We start from the raw sequence: 18,664 nt of genomic DNA, 5'->3' as shown, positions 1-18,664 counted from the left end.
GAAGCAATTATTAGACTGTGTGCATATGTGCAGGACAAGGACCAAGACTCCCCCTTCTTTCTGCCACCACCCAGAACACTGCCCTGCAGATAACAGGCACCAGTAAATGCCAGGTGAAGGACAGGAGTTATCTACCAGTAAGGGTATGTTTTGACTTAATCTTTGTGATAAGGCAATGTACTCATCAGAAGAGAGAAGGTGTGTGCTTGTAGCACTTGGAACAGCTCCTGACACACAGTAGGAACTTTACTAACACTGTCTTAGCCAATCTCCCTGCCCTCTGGAAGTTTCCTCTATAGTCACTACTGTCAGTTACAAGCAGCAGCTCAGTTTCACAGTGCACAGTGCATCATTTCAGCTCCTCCATTTGAACTGAAAATTTCCTAATTTATCTCTGCTCCAATTTAATGAGAAATGTCAAATTTAAAAAGCCTCTACAGTATACTCAAGAAACACAAAATAACAGGCATACAGCTCTTTAGAGCAGAAATGCCTGATGTGATGTCTGGGTAAATTATGTGAACATTAAGCATTTTACAAATTTTACTTGTGTCTTACTTCTGGAAAAGTAGAAAAACTGCTATTGACTAAAATGAACTGGATGAATTCATATGACTCTACTCCTCTCTGATATTCTCAAATAGCTGCAGGTGGAGCAGGTATCAGCTCATGGCCCAGAAACCATGCTCAAAGGCACTCAGAGAAGTTCCTTCTTCATCTCTTACTGTTACCTGAGCCCAATGAGTAGATGTTATCGGGCCCACTTCCAGGAAGGCTGCACTAGAGAAAATTGAGGAGACTGTCCCTACTAATCTGTCCCAAAACAAATTCAATAGGCAGGCCCAGAACTATACAAATGCTATATTTTAGAATATACAATAGAACATCTTACAATGGCACCTGAGTGCATTACAAATAAGATTCGTTCTACCTGCTGCTCTTGAAAAATATATTGTGTGTCTAAGGGAAGATGTCTGTGTACCCCAAGCCAGAGTGGCTTCTAATTTCCCTAGAAGTTCAGCTGGTGATAGAGGATATATCAGCCCAAAGCAGGGCTGTTATAAAGCTCAAAGGTAGGAAATACAAATTCTTGAATCATATTGGGATTGGTCCGTATTTAGAAATGTAGTGCTGCATCTAGAGGTTTGAGACAAGGTCTAGCCCAGGATATAATAGTTCCTAGCTTTAGTGTGTCTGATGCCTCCTTATAATTTCTCTAATAAGGCAAAGAATGATGCCTCCTTATAATTTCTCTAATAAGGCAAAGAATGATGCCTCCTTATACTTTCTCTAATAAGGCAAAGAAGTTTCCTTTCCTGTTTTCTACATGATTGGCTTCAGCTTAACAAGCTACATGAATGATGCTTTGTAGGCAAACCTCTTCACACAAAAGGATGTCTGTGAATGCTTAGTTCCATGAGCCAAATGCATGACTCAACAGCTCTCTGTATATCAAAATTGGTCTGTGGACCACTGGGGTGGCTGAGGCCAAATGAGAGTCCAAGCCCCTCCCTAGACCCAATCAGAAACTCTAGTAATATAAACTAACTTCTATGACTCTCAGATGAAACAGTATACGTTAACCCTGAGAACTGATACACTACCTAAAAAAATCATTTGAGAGTAGGGGCCCGGACTCATTTGTCAAGGTACCTAGATACTTTGGTACCTAGGACAACACTTAGAATGTGGACTCAATGATTTAACTCACCGGGTTAATTAGCCAGATGTTGTTGTTGTTTGAGTGACTATGGTTCCTCATTTATTAGGGCATGTCCTTAGCTACATAGCTAACATTTACCAAGCACCTTCTCTGTGTCCATCACTCTCACTGAACTCTACAGCATTGTGAGTATCCCCATACTTTAGCTCCTATGGAGGTTCTTTTTTTAATTCCCAAGACCCCTGAGGAAAAAGGAGACTCACATACTTGGGCTAAGTGTGAAGCCAGCTATGTTCATCCATCCTCAACCTTCAGGAGACCTGAGAGAGGTATCAAGACCTTTCAACTGCCCATGATTACCATTGCACTTGTTTGCCATAAAGGCTCCAGGCTTCCTTTTCAGGGTCCTAGCAACCACCTGTCTTTTTAGAAAGTCCTAATGTTTGCACAAGGCTCTGTTCAATTAAGCATCATATTTTCAAATCCCACTCAACTGCTACTTCTGTTATAAAAAGAGATTTCTTATTTCTGGAATCAACCGAACAGGGAATCCTTTCCTCCCCCAGAACCCCTCTGCTCTTTAGGACATTGCTCTGTAGCACCACATCTGTCATTAGCTTTCCACAGGACCCTTGGCCTTCATCCTCTCAATATTGCACCTTCCTGGTCTATGAAGAACAAGACTAGGCAAAGAAAAGTCCACAGCTAATTTTTCAGAGCTCTTCCAGGAAACCGTGCATTCCTAAGAGGACAGAGAAGAGGCACCAGAGAGCAGCCACAGGTGACCCACAGGACGCACACAGGAGGCATGCACTCGAGGGGCAGCAAAATCAGGTCTAGTCATCACACAAGCACAGCAGCAGCCAACACTTCCTCAGGACTTAGTACTTCAGTGAGAAAGGGAGGTTTTGCTGCTGGGAGCAGCCATTCAGGAAAGCTATGGGGGAGGGAAGTCCAGCAAGCTTACGGTACTTGAGACAGCTCCTGTGAGGTCAGGCTCCAAGGCTCTGTGGAGGTCCTCCGGAATGGGAGGGACCAGCGGAGGTGGTGGTGAGGATGGTGGTGTCTGGCTAATGGGGGGAGGGGAGCCACAAGCACTGGCTGGCTGGCTGTGGTGAGACCGCCTCTGCAGATGAGGGGGAATGAAATCATCTATAGTCGGGAAGGTCAGAGGTGAGGTGGCAGGGGTGGTCGCCGGGCTAGTGTGATCGCAGCCAAGTGGCCCCAGGGATGCTGGAGGTCTGGCAGTGCCTTCTTGCCCTCTATCAGTGTTAACCAGGTAGAGAGGGACAACTATTACCTCAGGCTGGGCTGGACTGGAGGAAGTGGCATCCTGCAGGAGATAAGGGGGTCATTACGTAAAGGGGTATGGTGGGGAGGAAGGAATTCCATATTTAAACACTTGAGATTGGTCATGCAATTATGTACTCTGTGAAATATTTAATCGGTGCCCTTTCCTCAGAGTACATGAGACAGTCAGTGCTGGCCAGCTGGCCTCCTGACACTCCATGACACAGAGGGAGCGCCATCCAAGTTTACTTTCCATCCATCTATTTTTGAATCCTTTTAACACTTTATGAGAGAAAGAGAGAGAACAACAGAGCAGGCAGGCAAGCTTTGTTGAACCCCAGAAAACTGTTGTACAGGGCCTGAAAGCTTGGGAGTAAACACAATTTCTTTGGCACCTTGTCACAAAATAGAAACAGTCTTATTTCACCATATGATTAGTCTACAAAAATTCCACGCTCCGGCATACTTACGTATTTACAGAAAAGAGAGAGGTCTGTGCTGAGGATGTTTAGAGAGAACTAGGAATTCAAGCTGCAGCGGTATTAATGAGGATAGAGAAGGCGGGATGGCCCAGAGAACAAATGAACTGCTCTCATGAGTTTGGAAAGAGACAGCATAGCAGACACACAAATATTCCTCATTTCTTGCCTTGGCTGGATAACACGGCTGCAAAAGGTAAAGTTCTTTGCTCTTCTGGTTTTCGGGATCAGAGGTAACCTGGGGGCCTAGTACAGGTGGTCTCACTGCATCTGGGAATGAAGCCCAAGGCCCCAGGGAAAGACTCTCACCACGGTTACAAGCATCTTTACGGATGTGGGTGTCACAGAATAGCTTGGGAGAGTCAGAAGGAGGAGCAGGGGGCAGTTTTTCTGTGCTGGCTGTGGCTGTGTGAGGGATAAGGCTGGGAGCTGGTGCTCGAGTGCCTGCAGCCTCAGAGGGAGTGTCTTTGGCTGAGTCACGTGCAACACACGAGTTTTCCAATGCTGCTCGGCAAATGTTATTGGATACACAAGGTACATATAAGCTGCTGATCTTTTTATTCCTGATGGCCTCATGACGTGGGTTAGAGCTCTTACTATAAACTAACCTAGTGGCTACATAGTGTTGCTGGTGTTGGGATGAAGCACTAGGGACCATGGAACCCAAAAGCAAGGGATCAGGACACACTGAATCTTTGGGAGGCAACCTAGTTGCCGGTGGGACAGAGATGGACTGGGGGTGTGAATGGTTCTGCTGGCAAGGGGTGCTGGGTGGGACATAAGGCTTTGGTGAGCTCCTATAGAGGGAGTCCTTGTAGGTATTGTGGAAAGTGGGGGGCTGCCATGCAAAGCGGTCCTCTTGAGGGAGGGCAGGATGTGGGGGAGACAGAACCTTTAGTATTTTTCAAGGCATAATATGAAATGGGAGGGGGGCAAGGAAGAAAGGAAGAGGAGGGGAAATGGAAAGAAGGATGGACATTAGAAACAATAGCATAATGTGACATGAAGACACAACAACTTTTGACACATTTTTAAGCAAATCCCCATGGCATCCACAGTTCTCTGGGCAAAGCAAAGGACTGACTCATACTCACCTGCAGAGGCTGGCCTGGCTCTCATTCCAGGAGTGCTGAGCCCATCCTAGAACAAGCCTAGTCAACTCTGGCATCAGTCCTTGGTTGGCTGCCTCTTTATAGACCCCTTGATTTAAGGAGGCTACCCAAGGAGCAAATGCCAGTAAAGAGAAACCCAGAGCTCCCCTTGCTTCTCCAACTCCCTCCTCAAGATTTTTCCCAAAGCCTTTAGCTTAGGAAGTTTAAATCTATTAGATTCTTTTGAGTGTCTTTCACTCTTTTTCTTTGGGAGAAAGAACATTAAAACAGAACAAAACAAAACCACCCGTTTTTTGTGTTCACAGGACAGATGTCTCCATTAAGATTCAACCCTCAGCTCCAGAAACCTAACAAATTAACGCTCACTAAGAGGAATACGCTAAAGGCTTAAAGTCCATATGTGTTCCTTTCTCAGAAAAACAATAGATAGAATTATTTGAAAGAAAGGGCTATGGGTGTAGTTCAACAGTAGTGTTTAATCCCTAGTACCACATGAAAGGAAGGGGAGGAGAAAAAAAAAGGAAACAGGATATTAAAATGTAGGAAAAGAAAGAAACACTAAAAAGGGTAAACAGGTAAGAGATTTAAACAACATTTCATGACTCTGGATTAGAATATCAACCCAGAAACTGTAAAATAACCTATCCTTAAACTTAGTTTTCAAAAGGGCAGATGCAGTGGCTCACATCTGCCTATATTTCTCAGCTACTCAAGAGGCTCAGCATTCAAGCCAGCCCAGACAAAAAGTTAGCAAGTCCCTATATCAACCAATAGCTAGGTATGATGCACACCTGTCATTCTACTTATGTGGGTAACATAAATAGGGGGATCATAGTCCAAGCCCCCACCCCCAACTTGATAACCTATCCCCCAAATAACAAAAGCAATGAATGGCTTCAAGTGGTAGAATGCCTGCCTAATTAATGCAAAGCCTGTCCAACCCCAATGCCATCAAAATAAAATAAAATACAATGCAAGTTTTCACAAATAACCTGGGAGAAAAAAGCAGTTATTTGAGTTTTCAACTAACAGATGTCTGAATTATGTCCTATCCACAGTACACGCCTGAGGATTAGTGGGATATAGAACCAGCCAAAACCACAAAAATGAAGAGTCCCTCTCTGGTATATAGCAAGAGCAAAAAGTTACTTGGCTCCCTGAACTTGGACCAGAGGTTGCACATGTTCATAGACTACATGATGCTGTCCAGAAGCAAAATGATTGGAACTAGCATAAACCAAGGGACTGTCAAGTAAACTGATATTGGCTTAAGAAGTGAGCAAAACACCATTTTAATTTGGGCTTAGATTGACTTTTACTTTGAGCTCCAAAGTCTTGCAAGTGAGCTCTTCTTACTCAAGTATAAACTCATTTTCAATGAGTTTTTAACTTAATTCAGCCATGGCCATACATGGGACAGGACTGTATTACACCAGACATGAGCTCTCCCAGGGTTATGACTCTGCAGAGAGGACACTTCTGGAGTATCCACAATGTACTTAGAGCCAAAGGATTTTCTGTCTCATGGCTTCTTATAAACCGAAAGAAAGAGGACAGGACTTGACACAAAAGAGCTACTAGCAGTTTTACTGTAAATATTTTAGTAACCACAAAGACAGTTTGGATTACTGACTAGTGCCTACTAATAAAATTTCATTTTTCTTTTTGTAAGGTAAGTCAGTGAATTAAAAAAATGATGCCTCTTGAAAACTTTTGTGTCTACAGTTTACATAGGTCTAGAAACTACCACTCTTCTCTGCCACTGGGGTCCACCATGCTGATGACAATGCCAGACAGGGAAACCTTGGTTCCATGTTCCTAGGGAAGGGATGGCAGCATGTCAGGCTGGCAGGACACAAGATTCCATTTGGCCAGTGGGTCTTCTGGGCCTTAATTCACACCTTATTAGGAAATGTTCAGACCACAGAGGTGTGATAGCTTTCTGCAGCTGAAACTAAGCCAAGGCTCTGCCCACTCCAGCCCAGCCCACTTTGGTCAATGTGTACTTAGAGCACTATGAAGCCAAGAAGTTTGGCTATGTGGTGGTTCAAGTGGTAGTGTGCCTGCATAGTAAGCACAGAGCCCTGAGTTCTAACCTCAGTACCATTGGAAAAAAATTTAACCAGGCATCAGTGACTCCTGCTGATAATCCCAGCTACTTGGGAGGCTGAGATCAGGAAGATTATGATTCTACGCCAGCCTGGACAGAAAAATCCATGAGACTCTAACTCTGCAGAAAAAGCTAGACATGATAGTGGGTGCTTACTATCACTCTATCCATAACAAAAGCCTAAAATAGGCAGATCACAAGACAGGTACACACCTGAATAGCAAGTGAGACCTTATATCAAAAATAATTATCATAGGGCTGGGAAGGTGGCTCAGTGGTAGAGCACTTGCCTTGCATGCCTGAGGCCCTGGGTTGGATTCCTCAGCACCACATAAGCATAAAGAAAAAAGCCAGAAGTGGTGCTGTGGCTCAAGTGGTAGAGCACTAACCTTGAGCTGAAGAGCTGAGGGACAGCGCCCAGGCCCAGAGTTCAGGCCCCACAACGGGACCCCCCCCACCCCAAAAAAAATAATCATCATAAAAAAGTGCTGGAGATATGGCTCTGTGGTAAATACCTGTTTAACAAATGTGAGGCCTGGAGTTCAAATCCTAGTAACCACTAAAAAAAAAACAAAAAACAAAAAAACAAAACATCCTCATGTTTATATTCAGAGAACAAATCTAAGAGATACTACATAATCTAACAGTTCTTGAAATTCAGAAGGCCAATTTTACACTGATACACAGAATAAAATCTTTTTATAGCAGCCATTTATTACACTAGCAGCAAGAAGGCGAGTGACCGGTGAGAGAATATGTAGTTGATAGAGATCTCATGGGATACTCACGCTATTATACAGCTCATTCATTTAAATACCTTGAGGGCAATGTTAACACAGTGATCTGAACATAGTGCACAGAAAAACCAAGTTAAGGAAAATTTCTTTACTTCCCAAGCTTGTATATTTTTGTACATGCTACCAAGTAAGTACTCTACCACTGAGCCAAATCCTCAACCCTTCACATGTGTTTAAAAGGATCTCTTGAGAAGAGATATTTACAAAGCCATAGGAACTCTCCAGTTACCCTTTGAGCTAAGACATGAGTGGTGGAAGACAACAGCTTTAAATTAATCAGTAGTGTTTAATAATCTGGGCAGATCTGACTGTACTCATTCTTGAGACTGCTGAGAAGGAAGCATGTCTGCCACAAGTAGCACATTTATATCAATGGAAAAGTCTCAGAACAGGAACTAGAAAGCCATTTTCCAGACCTCCCAAGTCCTTGTGTCTACAGAGGACTTCAGGAGGCCAGGCACATTCACAGATAGTGGGTATACTCAGGAGGAAAGCCACAGCAGAAGGCAGAAAGGCTCAGCTGTGCTGCTCTGAGCAAAAGGCAGGCAAGCGACCAACAACAGGCCTGGGAAGTCAAAAGTCTACAGAGAAGGAAGATGTCAGCTCTTATTCCAGGAGCCCCTTCAGAAGGAGGCACAGGAAGGGGACAACACTGGGAATGTACTTCTGCAACAACTTTTTTTTTTTTTTTTTGGTTAGTCATGGGGCTTGAAATCTGGGCCTGGGCACTGTCCCTCAGCTCTTCAGCTCAAGGCTAGCACTCTACCACTTGAGCCACAGCACCACTTCTGGTTTTCTTGTGGTTTATTGGAGTTTCTTGCCTGGGCTGGCTCTGAACTGTGATCCTCAGATCTTAGCCTCCTGAGTAGCTAGGATTACATACAGGCGTGAGCCACCAGAACCCGGCTTACAACAACTTTTGAGTAGTTCCACTTCCTTTAAAAGAAGCCATGGAAATGCTCCTCTATGTAAAAACATTCCTCATAGATTACCTTTCATCAACATGGCAAAGAATCAGTAGGGAAAGAAAGGAAGAAGATGAGGGTAGGGAGGGGCACCTAAAAAAGACCTAAGCAACATGCTCCCAACTGCAAGTTGGGAAGAGCTAGATTAGGAAAGCTGGGCAGTGCTACCTTTGGGCCTTCTGTCTACAGGCTCTAGGGCTGCTGGATTTAGGGCCTGGCCACAGCTACCTGATCTTAATCCATAAGGATATAGTTGCTAGAATTCTTACTGTCCCAGCTCCAGTTAAAATTAGCAGAATAAACAAGAGATATTCTTCTGAATATTATACTCTATAGAGTTTAAAAATTAAAAAGCCTGAGACTTTTTCCTACTTATTCAAGGTTAAATGAACTCCCTTCAGAATATTTCTACATACATGTCAAACCTGCAAAATACTAGGCCTTTTCAATTACCCAACATTGATGGACTTCACCCACACTTCTGTTTCTAATGACCCCCAACTCTTCCTTCTAAGTCTAGCCCTTGCAGAACGTTTCCAGAGTTAGCCAAAAGGCTTGAGAACTATCCTATAAGCCAGATGAACAAGGAGGAAGTCACAAGTTTATGATACAAGGTACCACCCTCAGCTTTTACCCCGCCCACAGGCACACACCTACCTTGGGCTTGTCAGCAGAAAGGCTGGGATGCACACTTCTGTAGCCCTTGGCAGCAAGTGAAGAAGGTTGGGCATTCCCATTGGCATCAGCATTGGAAGAAAGTCTCCACTCATCTGTGATGAAAAATAAATACCTTATTAACTCAGAGGGAACAGTCTTCAACTTCATTGTAATTCAGGGGAACCTAGTGAAAAGTCAGTACAGCAAGAATGAAAAATAAGCCCTACCTGCTGAAGAATCCTCTGGCTCCAGGCCTGTATGTGGAGCAGAAAGGATGAAAACAAGAAGAAAAGGAGGAAAAGAGAAATGGTTACATTTGCGGGAAACTAGCATGAGTGATCCAGAAGGACGAAAATCCAGTACCCTGTTGTCTGACACAAAATGCCCTCAGTCACAATGGCCTGATTACCATAGGAACCCACTCTAAACCATGATGTGTTCTCAAGCACTGACCTTTGAAAATACAAGGCTCTCATTCACAGGAATGAAAAAACAATTGTTCCTTGACATTCTTATTTTACAGACAAAAAGGCAACTGAACTCTTTACTGTCCAGTCTGTACTCACTAACTCATTCGTCTTCCCCCAAGCCTGCTGTGGGCTCCAAAAGGACTGTTCCTCATTAGCAGGCTCAGCTAATTAACAGGCCCTAAAAAGGAAATGGCTAGGTTACTTCCAGGGGTGTTGGGTTAATGGTAGAACATGACTTAAGTCCCAAGGTAGCTGCTATGATGGGATTTTTTTCAGGGGAGGATGGAGGAAGAGGATCTTGCTTTTTGCTCTCACTATTAAATAAGCCACAGAAACACCCTGAAAGTTCATCATACTAAAATGTATCCATATATCCCTTCAGCCATTAAAACATTTTTATTGTTATTATAAAAGTAATGTACAGAGGAGTTACAGTTATATAAGTCAAGTAAAGAAGATATTTCTTAAGCTGGACGCCAGTGGCTCCTGCCTGTAATCCTAGCTACTCAGTAGGCTGAGATCTAAGGATCGAGGTTTGAAGTCAGCTCCGGCAGGAAAATCTGTGAAACTCTTATCTCCAATAAACCACCAGAAAACCAGAAGTGATGCTGTAGCTCAAGTGGTAGAGCACTAGCCTTGAGCTGAAGAGCTGAGGGACAGCACTCAGGCCCAGAGTTCAAGCCCCATGACCAACAACAACAAAAAAAGATTTTGTAGCCCTGAAAGACTCAGCCTTTCTGCAAGAAATATATACTTTATTCCTTACCAAAATATAATCTATTTCTGGCAGAAATATTTATTGTCTTTGCTCCCATCTGCTCTTACATGTGATCTTCTCTAGCCTATGGCTATAAGCTTCCTGGTTATTTCGTTATGTGTTCATTCACTTGGGCTATCATCAGTTTACTTATTTTTTTATTTTTATTTATTTATTTTTTTGCCAGTCATGGGGCCAGAACTCTGGGCCTGGGCACTGTCCCTCAGCTCTTGAGCTCAAGGCTCTACCACTTGAGCCCCAGCACCACTTCCGGCTTTTTCTGCTTATGTGTTGCTGAGGAATCGAACCCAGGGCCTCATGCATGCAAGGGAAGCACTCTACCACTGAGGCACCTTCCCAGTCCTCAGTTTACTTATTAATTGAAAGATGTCAGTTCTTCTTGAGATCTTCAGATAGTTTTCAGTCTGTGTGTTCTGGAAGAGCACGCAAGGCTTAGATGACAGGTTAAAAGCAGGTCTGTTGGTATTCTAAATCTTATTTGTTTATCTTTTATTTATGCTGTATAGTAAGAGAATTAACTCTACCCAAAAAAAGAGGCCTAACTTTTGCCTTAGGTTTCTGGCCACTGCTATGTCCTTGGGATGGCACCACTGATAGGGATGTTTTTATTTGTCCGGGGAGTTAAGCCATACCAATGTGATTTACAGTCGAGCTTTGAGCCAATAGAAGCTCCACCTCCTACTGCTGTGGAAGCAAGTCTGCCAGGTGATCCGTGGAGGATGTACTGGAGACCCAACAATAACTCTGGCCACAAAGGCTCGGGTAACTTCCTGTTGCAATACTTAGGCATACTGTTCATATATCAATACTGGGAAATAACATGGGGAAAGGACAACAGGAACCTCAGGGATTTCCCAGATTCCACGCTACACACTGTTCCCTTAATTGGTTTTAAACCCTATCCTTTTCCTATAATAAGCCAAAACTGCATCTTTTTAGCATCATCACTGAGTATAATAGTGGTTTGGAGAAACTCGTGAATTTGCAGTTGGGTATAAGAAGTGAGGGTACTTTCTTTTTTTTCTTTTTTTTTTTTATTGTGAAAATACCATACAGGGGTTACAATTACATAAGCAAGGTAATGAGTACATTTCTTATCAAGCATTGTTGCTTCCTCCTTTGTCTCCCCTTACCATCCCTTCTCGTCTCCCCCCCCCACCTTCTTTTCTTTGGTGGGGGGGGGGGTCCAGTCGTGGGGCCTGAACTATGGGCTTGGGCGGTGTCCCTCAGCTCTTCAGCTCAAGACTAGCACTCTACCACTTGAGCCTCAGCGCCACTTCCGGCTTTTTTCTTTTTATGTTGTGCTGAGGAATCGAACCCAGGGCCTCATGCATGCAAGGCAAGCACTCCACCACTGAGCCACCTTCCCAGCCCTCCCCACCCCCTCTCTTATAGGAACTTTTCTCTCTTTCTGGCCCTAATTCTCACACATGTACTCACTCATAAAAGATTGATTTAATGAGTATAGGAGGTACCTTTAACTATGATACGTTTGCTAATGCCATCCTGGGCAGTAAATATAAGAGTTAAAGCAGAGTTGATTGTGGACCTAAGAACCTTTTTTTTTTTTTTTTTTTGACAGTCCTAGGACTTGAACTCAGGGCCTGGGCACTATCCCTGAGCTTCTTTTGCTCAAGGCTAACACTCTACCACTTGAGCCACAGAGCCACATCTGGCCTTTTCTGTTTTATGTGGTTTTATGTGCAAGTTAGGCAAGCACTCTACCACTAAGCCACATTCCCAGCCCCAAGGACCCAAGAATCTTTATGTCTAAAGCTAAATAACCCAGTAGCACAGAATGAACAGCCTGCAAAGGCTATTGGACCTTGGTATCCAAGTCAGAAGCTGATGTGTCAAGCCAAAGGTCTTCAAGCCACACCAGAGAAGAACTTGGTGTTATACTCACTATCCCAAGTTCCCTGTCTCCTCTGAAAACAAAACATTATAACATAGGATATAGTTAGAGTTGATCTGAATTGACGTGGCTAACACTCAGACCTAATTGGACAATGAGATCAACCAACAAAAAATAAGGTATAGAATCTTCTTCCAGGGATAGGGAGTCCAGTATTAAGATTACTGCCATTCTTTTCAGATGATTCTGATCTAAGAACTACCACAGTCCACCATCAGAGATGAAGAGGCTGACCAGGAAACTAAGGCCCATGACCTTGGATCCAGTTACTACTTGAAAGCAGTGGGTCTACACAGTGGGTTTAAGTTGGACCTCTTTCTAGAGGCATGGTTCAGCATTAAAGAGCTTGCCTAGCAAGTCCCTGAGTTCAAACCCCAATGCCATCAAAATATAAAAAGTAATAGACAATTGAGCAACTGGGCATCTCCAAGGGCTCCAACACAGAGGTTTGGCAATCACACTTGCTTTCCAAATTGGCACTAGCAATCCATCTTAGTGATGTCTTCACTTGGAGACTGACAGCTCCCAAATCCACACCCTGGACTCTAAATTTCCAAGTATCTGTGAGAAATTTTCTCCTAGAAGCTCTTCCCTTCTAAAGAAACTTAAAATGTCTAAAAAGGGAATTCTACATTTCTTTCAACATCCTCATCTCCACAAAAACCATGAAGATACAGCCTGAATCCTGTCTCTCTTTGAGGCCTATCATTTTGTCTTCACAAAGATACTTTTTCCCTGCTCTTCATCCCCACTGCTATCACACCTAGCCTAGGCCTTCCACGCGTCAAACAAACATGATAGTAAACTTCTACCAGGCCCACAGTAACTTTATCATTAGGGGCCTGGCTCTGTGTTGAATACTTGAGATAGAAGTGCTCATCTAAACCCAAATAACTCCAGTATGACAGTTTCTACTTTACAGATGAGGAAAGTGAAGGTGAGCCTATATTGTCATACGCTCCAGAGTAAGTTCATTTCACCCTGCTTTGTATCCTCAGATTCTCTCCCCCACCAGGCTTTATAATTTTAATAAGGGAATGTGATTTTGTTGCTCTTTCCTCTACTCAGACACAACTTGTTCCCTCCCACCCAGACTTTTAGAGTATGTCTTCAATCAATGAGATTCTATTTGTGTGAACTTAATTTCCAAACTTGCCAAAGTCATGAAGCATTTTGGCACCAGTGAAAAAGGCTTGGGAAACTTCTTGCTCAAGCCCTCATACTTTTCATGGACCTTAAAAGTCACTGTGATTTATCATAGCTAGAAAGGAGAACAGTGGCCCATAAGCCCACTCTTAACTCTTCCTCTATTGCAACCAACTGCCTCTTGTCATCACGTACCTGCCTAGAGTTACTCTTTCCTCTTATTCCCCTTCTCTCTCCTTTCTTCATTCACTTCTCATTGTAAGTCCTACTGATGTGCTTAGCAGCTGGTATACAAGTAATTTACACTCATTTGGAATCAATTCTCTTAACTTATCAGGAGGAAGATAGTAAGATTACCAAAACATGTTCATGGCTGATAACTATCTTAATTCTTCCAAGTATTCTCATTTTAAAACAATTTAGTATAAATTTGTTGAAAGGGAGTTGGTGAAATATTTTTCCATCGTTAGCTGGTAGAAAATTTTAAGGCACAGTACTAACCTAGGATGCAACAGCACTTCCCAGACTGCCTCAAATCCATAAATAGTTCCATAGCATAAGCCCTGCACAGGGTGGGAAGAGGAGCACTTTGTTCTACACTAGTGCCAGCTTTAACCACTAGATGGAGCTCAAAGCTCCCTCTCCTTACCTCATTCTCAAGCTGAGGATGGGGTTCTTACTGAGTCATGAGCTGCAGGTATTTTTCCCTTTAGGTCATCCCTTAGGATTTTCTTGTCCCCACATGTTCTCTCTCTTGCGAGTGACTTTTCCAGTTAGGCTGAGTGTGGCTCACTTGGGTGAGCTTCAGAAAGATTATTTTGTCTCCTCATCCCGATATTACATACTCCCTCTGCTGCCTGGTCCTTACCCCAGGAGTGAGGCCTGCCACCTTTGCTTTCCTGGGAACTAGGTCCTGAGCTGCCCACACATCTCAGTGCCCTGGCTTCTTCTCCAGCCAGGGAGGGCCAGCCAAGTCACAGCCAGCCTCTCAGAATTGGATAAAAGCTCAGAGAAGACTAACCTTCAGCCCATCTCACCATGTGCTCCTCTGGCCATAAGCTACCTCTGTCCATACAGAGCAGCCTGCAGAGCACTGGCTCGTGGAAAACTGAAGCATACCTGTCAAGTCTAGAGCTTGGCCCATTTCCCATCACAGCAGAGACAAGAGCTAACAGTCTCAGGGTCTCTGAAGCCCAGCAGCCTCCCATCCTTCCTTTGTATCTGCACATTTCCTCCCAGTCTCAAGGATAGCACACCTGTCTTGCTTTCATTTTGTGGAGTTTCTGGAGGGCTTGCAGGACTACTGCTTGGGGTTTCCTTGTAGGAAGAGGAGGCACGAAGAGTCACCGCTCCTTTCCCAGTGCAGATTTTTGTAGGATCCATGTCTATAAAGAAAACAAAAGGCCAAAAGAGAGGCTTGAATCCAAGACCTCGGACATATTAAAAGGACAATCAGTTAGCAAATTGTTACAGCCAAGGAATGAGATGAATCTGGTGACAGCTATATAAAGTCTTCATACATATGTAGCTAACGAAAATTACTGTGTGTGGTAGAAAGGACCAAATGACATTTCCACAAGTTTGCCACAAATCACTAGGTTAGGAGGAAATGGAAGCAGTTCTGAGTAAATGGGTTACAATATCAGCTGAAAACCTTGCAAAATGAAAGCAGGTTTATTCCTCTATTAAATGCAATTTAGGTTGGTGAGCAGACTTCAGGCTAGTTAGTAAGGCATGGTTCAAGATAAAGGTTATGAAAGACCTTTCAAGCTTCCAGGTCATCCTTCTTAGAAAAGAGCAAGTTGGCCACATGGAGAATTAAAAGGACATTCTGAGGACAATCACAGATCCTTGCAGTTCTTCACTAAGGGAAAAAAAGAACTGGTCCTTCTGTCAGCAGGTTAAGACCCCTGAAACAATGAGACAGGAGGCACTGCTCAGGGGTAAGAGCTTCCCATTCCAAATGCAATAGGAAACTCTGCACAGGATCCCACCCTCCCCCACAGCTTCATCAGAGCCTAGCAACAGAGACCCAGGCCATTTGTGAGAGTTCCCTTGAGAAGAATCTCAAAATACAGTCCTCCTCTTATTCAAAAGGGGTGCATTCCAAGACCCTCGATGGATGCTTTAAACTATAGACAATACTGACCCCTGATATGTTCTGGGTTTTCCTATACACACATAGAAATCTTGGATTAGCTTAACTTGTTAATTAAGCACACTAAAAGATTAACAACAGTAACAAGAAGTCACAATTCTGTAACTATACTATAATAAGTTAAAGTTATTGAAAACTTGTGAATTATTTCTAGAATTTTTCAACCACATTTTTTTTGGGGGGAGGGGTCCCGTCGTGGGGCCTGAACTCTGGGCCTGGGCACTGTCTCTCAGCTCTTCAGTACAAGGCTAGTGCTCTACCACTTGAGCCACAGCGCCACTTCAGGTTCTTTTCTTTTTGCTTATGTGGTGCTGAGGAATCGAACCCAGGGCCTCAGGCATGCAAGGCAAGCACTCCACCACTGAGCCACCTTCCCAGCCCAACCACATATTTTTCAACCACAGTTAAATGCAAGTAACCAAGAGCACATAGAAGTAACACTGCCACTGAGGGGCCTGTTACAAGCTTCCAAAGGTCCAGATGCCTGTCCTCCAGGACTATCACTGCAAAGGAGGCTGGAAACTGGTACAAACCATGAAATTCCAGAAGGCCATCTGCCAAGTGGTTCTTTATGTGTAGTGGAGCTAAGCTGAATTCCACACTTTTTTGTTTTTCAACCTGTTCATAGCCTGGATCCCTAATGTAAAGTTTCCATGATTAGGATTGTAGCTTAAAGCTCAGGTGTGTGTTTGTTTGGGCAGGATGAAGGCTTAACATATAACTTAGCAAAGCCTCTTTTCTCCTTGCTCTCCATTCCAGCAGCCTTTCCCAACAAGTCAGAACTAACATTAGTGCTGTGGAGGAGAACCAATCTGCTCCCATCAGTCCTCTTCCATGGAAAGCAGAGCACAAAACCCCACCATGCATGACAGCAGGCACCTCAGTCAGTGTCTGACCATATCAAGAGGACAAGTGTCTGATGTCACAGAACTTCTAAGAAAACTAGCTCATGGTCATTTCAAAGACATGAGAGGCTCAGAAAGAATGACATTTCCCCATTTGTTAGGAAATGGAAAGGCTTGGAAAATATTATATTAAGTGAAGTAAGCCAGGCCCAAAGAAACATAGGTCCCATGGTTTCCCTTATATGCAATATCTAGTATATATATGAGTCAAGCGGAAAAGGTCAGATAATGTGATGTTAGGAAAACAATCCCTTAAATATGTATTTTAATGTTTTTTTCTTTCATGCATGTGTTTCTAACGCATTTATAAGATTATTTCTTTGTTGCTTTGTATGTCCCTCCCCCACAGTGTAACCCCTGCTTTCGCTATATTTGATGTCAGTATAACTTGTGGAGGAGATGGGGACAAACAAGTCGTTTAAGGATTCAGGTGGACCTGTTGCAACAATGAGAAGTACAAAATGTCATGTCAAAAACGAGCTTTACAATGTCGGTGTGGGGGGGGGGAAGGATTGGGTGGGGGGAAGGGAGGTGAAGGGTAAACAAAGGAGGAGGCTGCAATGCTTGGTAAGAAATGTATGCATTATCCTGCCCATATAATTGTAACCCCTCTGTACAGTATGTTCTCAAATAAAATAAAATTAAATTAAAAAAAAAAAAAAAAAGACATGAGAGGCAAGCTGGGCAAATCTAATAGCTCAGGTGAACGTTCCTGGACAGACTAGATTAGCCCTACCTCTGAAATCATCATGGGCTTTCCTTGGTCCCACTTGGGACAGAGGAGGCTATGAGAAAGCTGACATCTGCACAGCATGTACCCCCACCTTTCTAAGAGGCGGCGATGCTCTAGGAAACAGGCTTGAGCATCACAAAGAAAAGCTGCTGGGCCTCTAAGGCAGCAACTTCAAATTTAAAGCAACTCAGAGGTTTCCTATGAAGAAAAGGTTAATCCTAGGAGAAACTGGACTGATTTTTACTATTAAGTGTCAAGAGTTTCAAATCTCTAGAGAAAGCAGGAGAAAACCATGCATCTAGGTGTCATCTCAGCCTCTGTACCAAAGAAGAGAGGCCAATGCCTTCCCCTACTCGCTGGCTCCCAGAAACACACACATATGTGCTCACGTGTGACACACACACGCACGCACACATGCACACACATACTCACATGGAGGATGGGGAGAGGAAGGAAGAAAGGAAACAAAGGAAGTGAAAGGGAATGCTGCCTAAACCTGCAAGAATTAAGCCTCAAAGTGTATGTTAGAAGGAAAAAAGAAAGGAAGCCATGCATGATCTAACAATTAGAAACAACAGTAGGATACCACCCCAAATGAGAGGTACCTGAAGGGAGTACCAGGCCTGAAGTGTATTTCACTGTCTTCACAGGAATTATTTTAACAGCAGAAATAGAGCATGTGCGTAAAGGGTCGGTGATTGCTGAAAACACAAAAGGGTAAATAGTGCATCCAGAAAGAACAGTTGGGAAACCCTCAGGCAGTTAAGGAACTGAACAGACAATAGGAGGAAATTGCCTACATGGAAAGAACAATACAGAGAGCAGTAGATGTAATCATTAAAAATAACCTGCTTTCTCTCTTCAGAGTTCTGAGCCAAGGCAGCAGAAGCCTTCCTTCCAACCACCACCCAAATACAGTTGGTCAGAGTTTAGCAGTGCCTCCTGCCACATCAGGAGCTTGCCAAGGCTCTGGACAAAGAGATGTGCAGAGACACAGATGGCCTGGCAAATGGAGGACAGGGAGTACGGTCAGGGTCCCAGGGAACCCTGGAGAGAATGCTGGGTGGTTTACTGAGCACTGAGGGCTATGAGGAGAAGGCTATGGTCCAAAGGTTCCAGACAAGTGTAGGAAGAACAGGAACAAGTTCACACAAGTTGCCCGGTCCCTTCAGCCCTCACAGCTGCTTCCCCCAGATCATATCTTCTAGAGGCCATGTGCCCATTCTGACAACCACTGCCCTTTGGCCCGGAGCAAATCAGAACCTCCATCTGTTGGGAAGCAGATGGTCTTACTTAAACCCACCCTCTCCTGAGAAACAGGTGCCAAGTGTCCATGTGCATGCCCAAGACTCTGGGCAGTCCCCCAGTACACAGTGCTGGATCCTGACATCCAGCTGAACTAACGCAGAACAGGGATCACTGCTTAGGACATGAGAAAAGCTGCAGTCCTCAGTCCACCGTGATGCTCAAGCTTATTCATCTGCCC

The 18,664-nt window shown here is 43.9% G+C and overlaps 1 protein-coding gene across 3 annotated transcripts in view; it reads right to left on the bottom strand.

Moving 5' to 3' along the window:
• The window catches only part of Sorbs1 (sorbin and SH3 domain containing 1), a 237,579-nt gene that overhangs the window by 86,958 nt on the left and 131,957 nt on the right, over window positions 1-18,664 (bottom strand). For 2 of the 3 annotated variants that reach the window (XM_042689234.1, XM_042689236.1), the window contains exons 5-6: window positions 14,639-14,767; window positions 9,074-9,186 (exon numbers count right to left, since the gene is read on the bottom strand). In XM_042689234.1, coding sequence (XP_042545168.1) covers window positions 9,074-9,186; window positions 14,639-14,767 — 242 coding nt within the window. Of the gene's footprint in view, window positions 1-9,073; window positions 9,187-9,300; window positions 9,328-14,638; window positions 14,768-18,664 lie in introns of all 3 variants that reach the window. The other variant, XM_042689233.1, reaches the window with a different exon arrangement.

This window comes from Dipodomys spectabilis, unplaced genomic scaffold, assembly GCF_019054845.1.
Source record: "Dipodomys spectabilis isolate Male_0828 unplaced genomic scaffold, ASM1905484v1 ptg000125l, whole genome shotgun sequence".
Classification (NCBI taxonomy): Eukaryota; Metazoa; Chordata; class Mammalia; order Rodentia; family Heteromyidae; genus Dipodomys; species Dipodomys spectabilis.
This window is presented reverse-complemented; position numbering and strand designations above follow the sequence as displayed.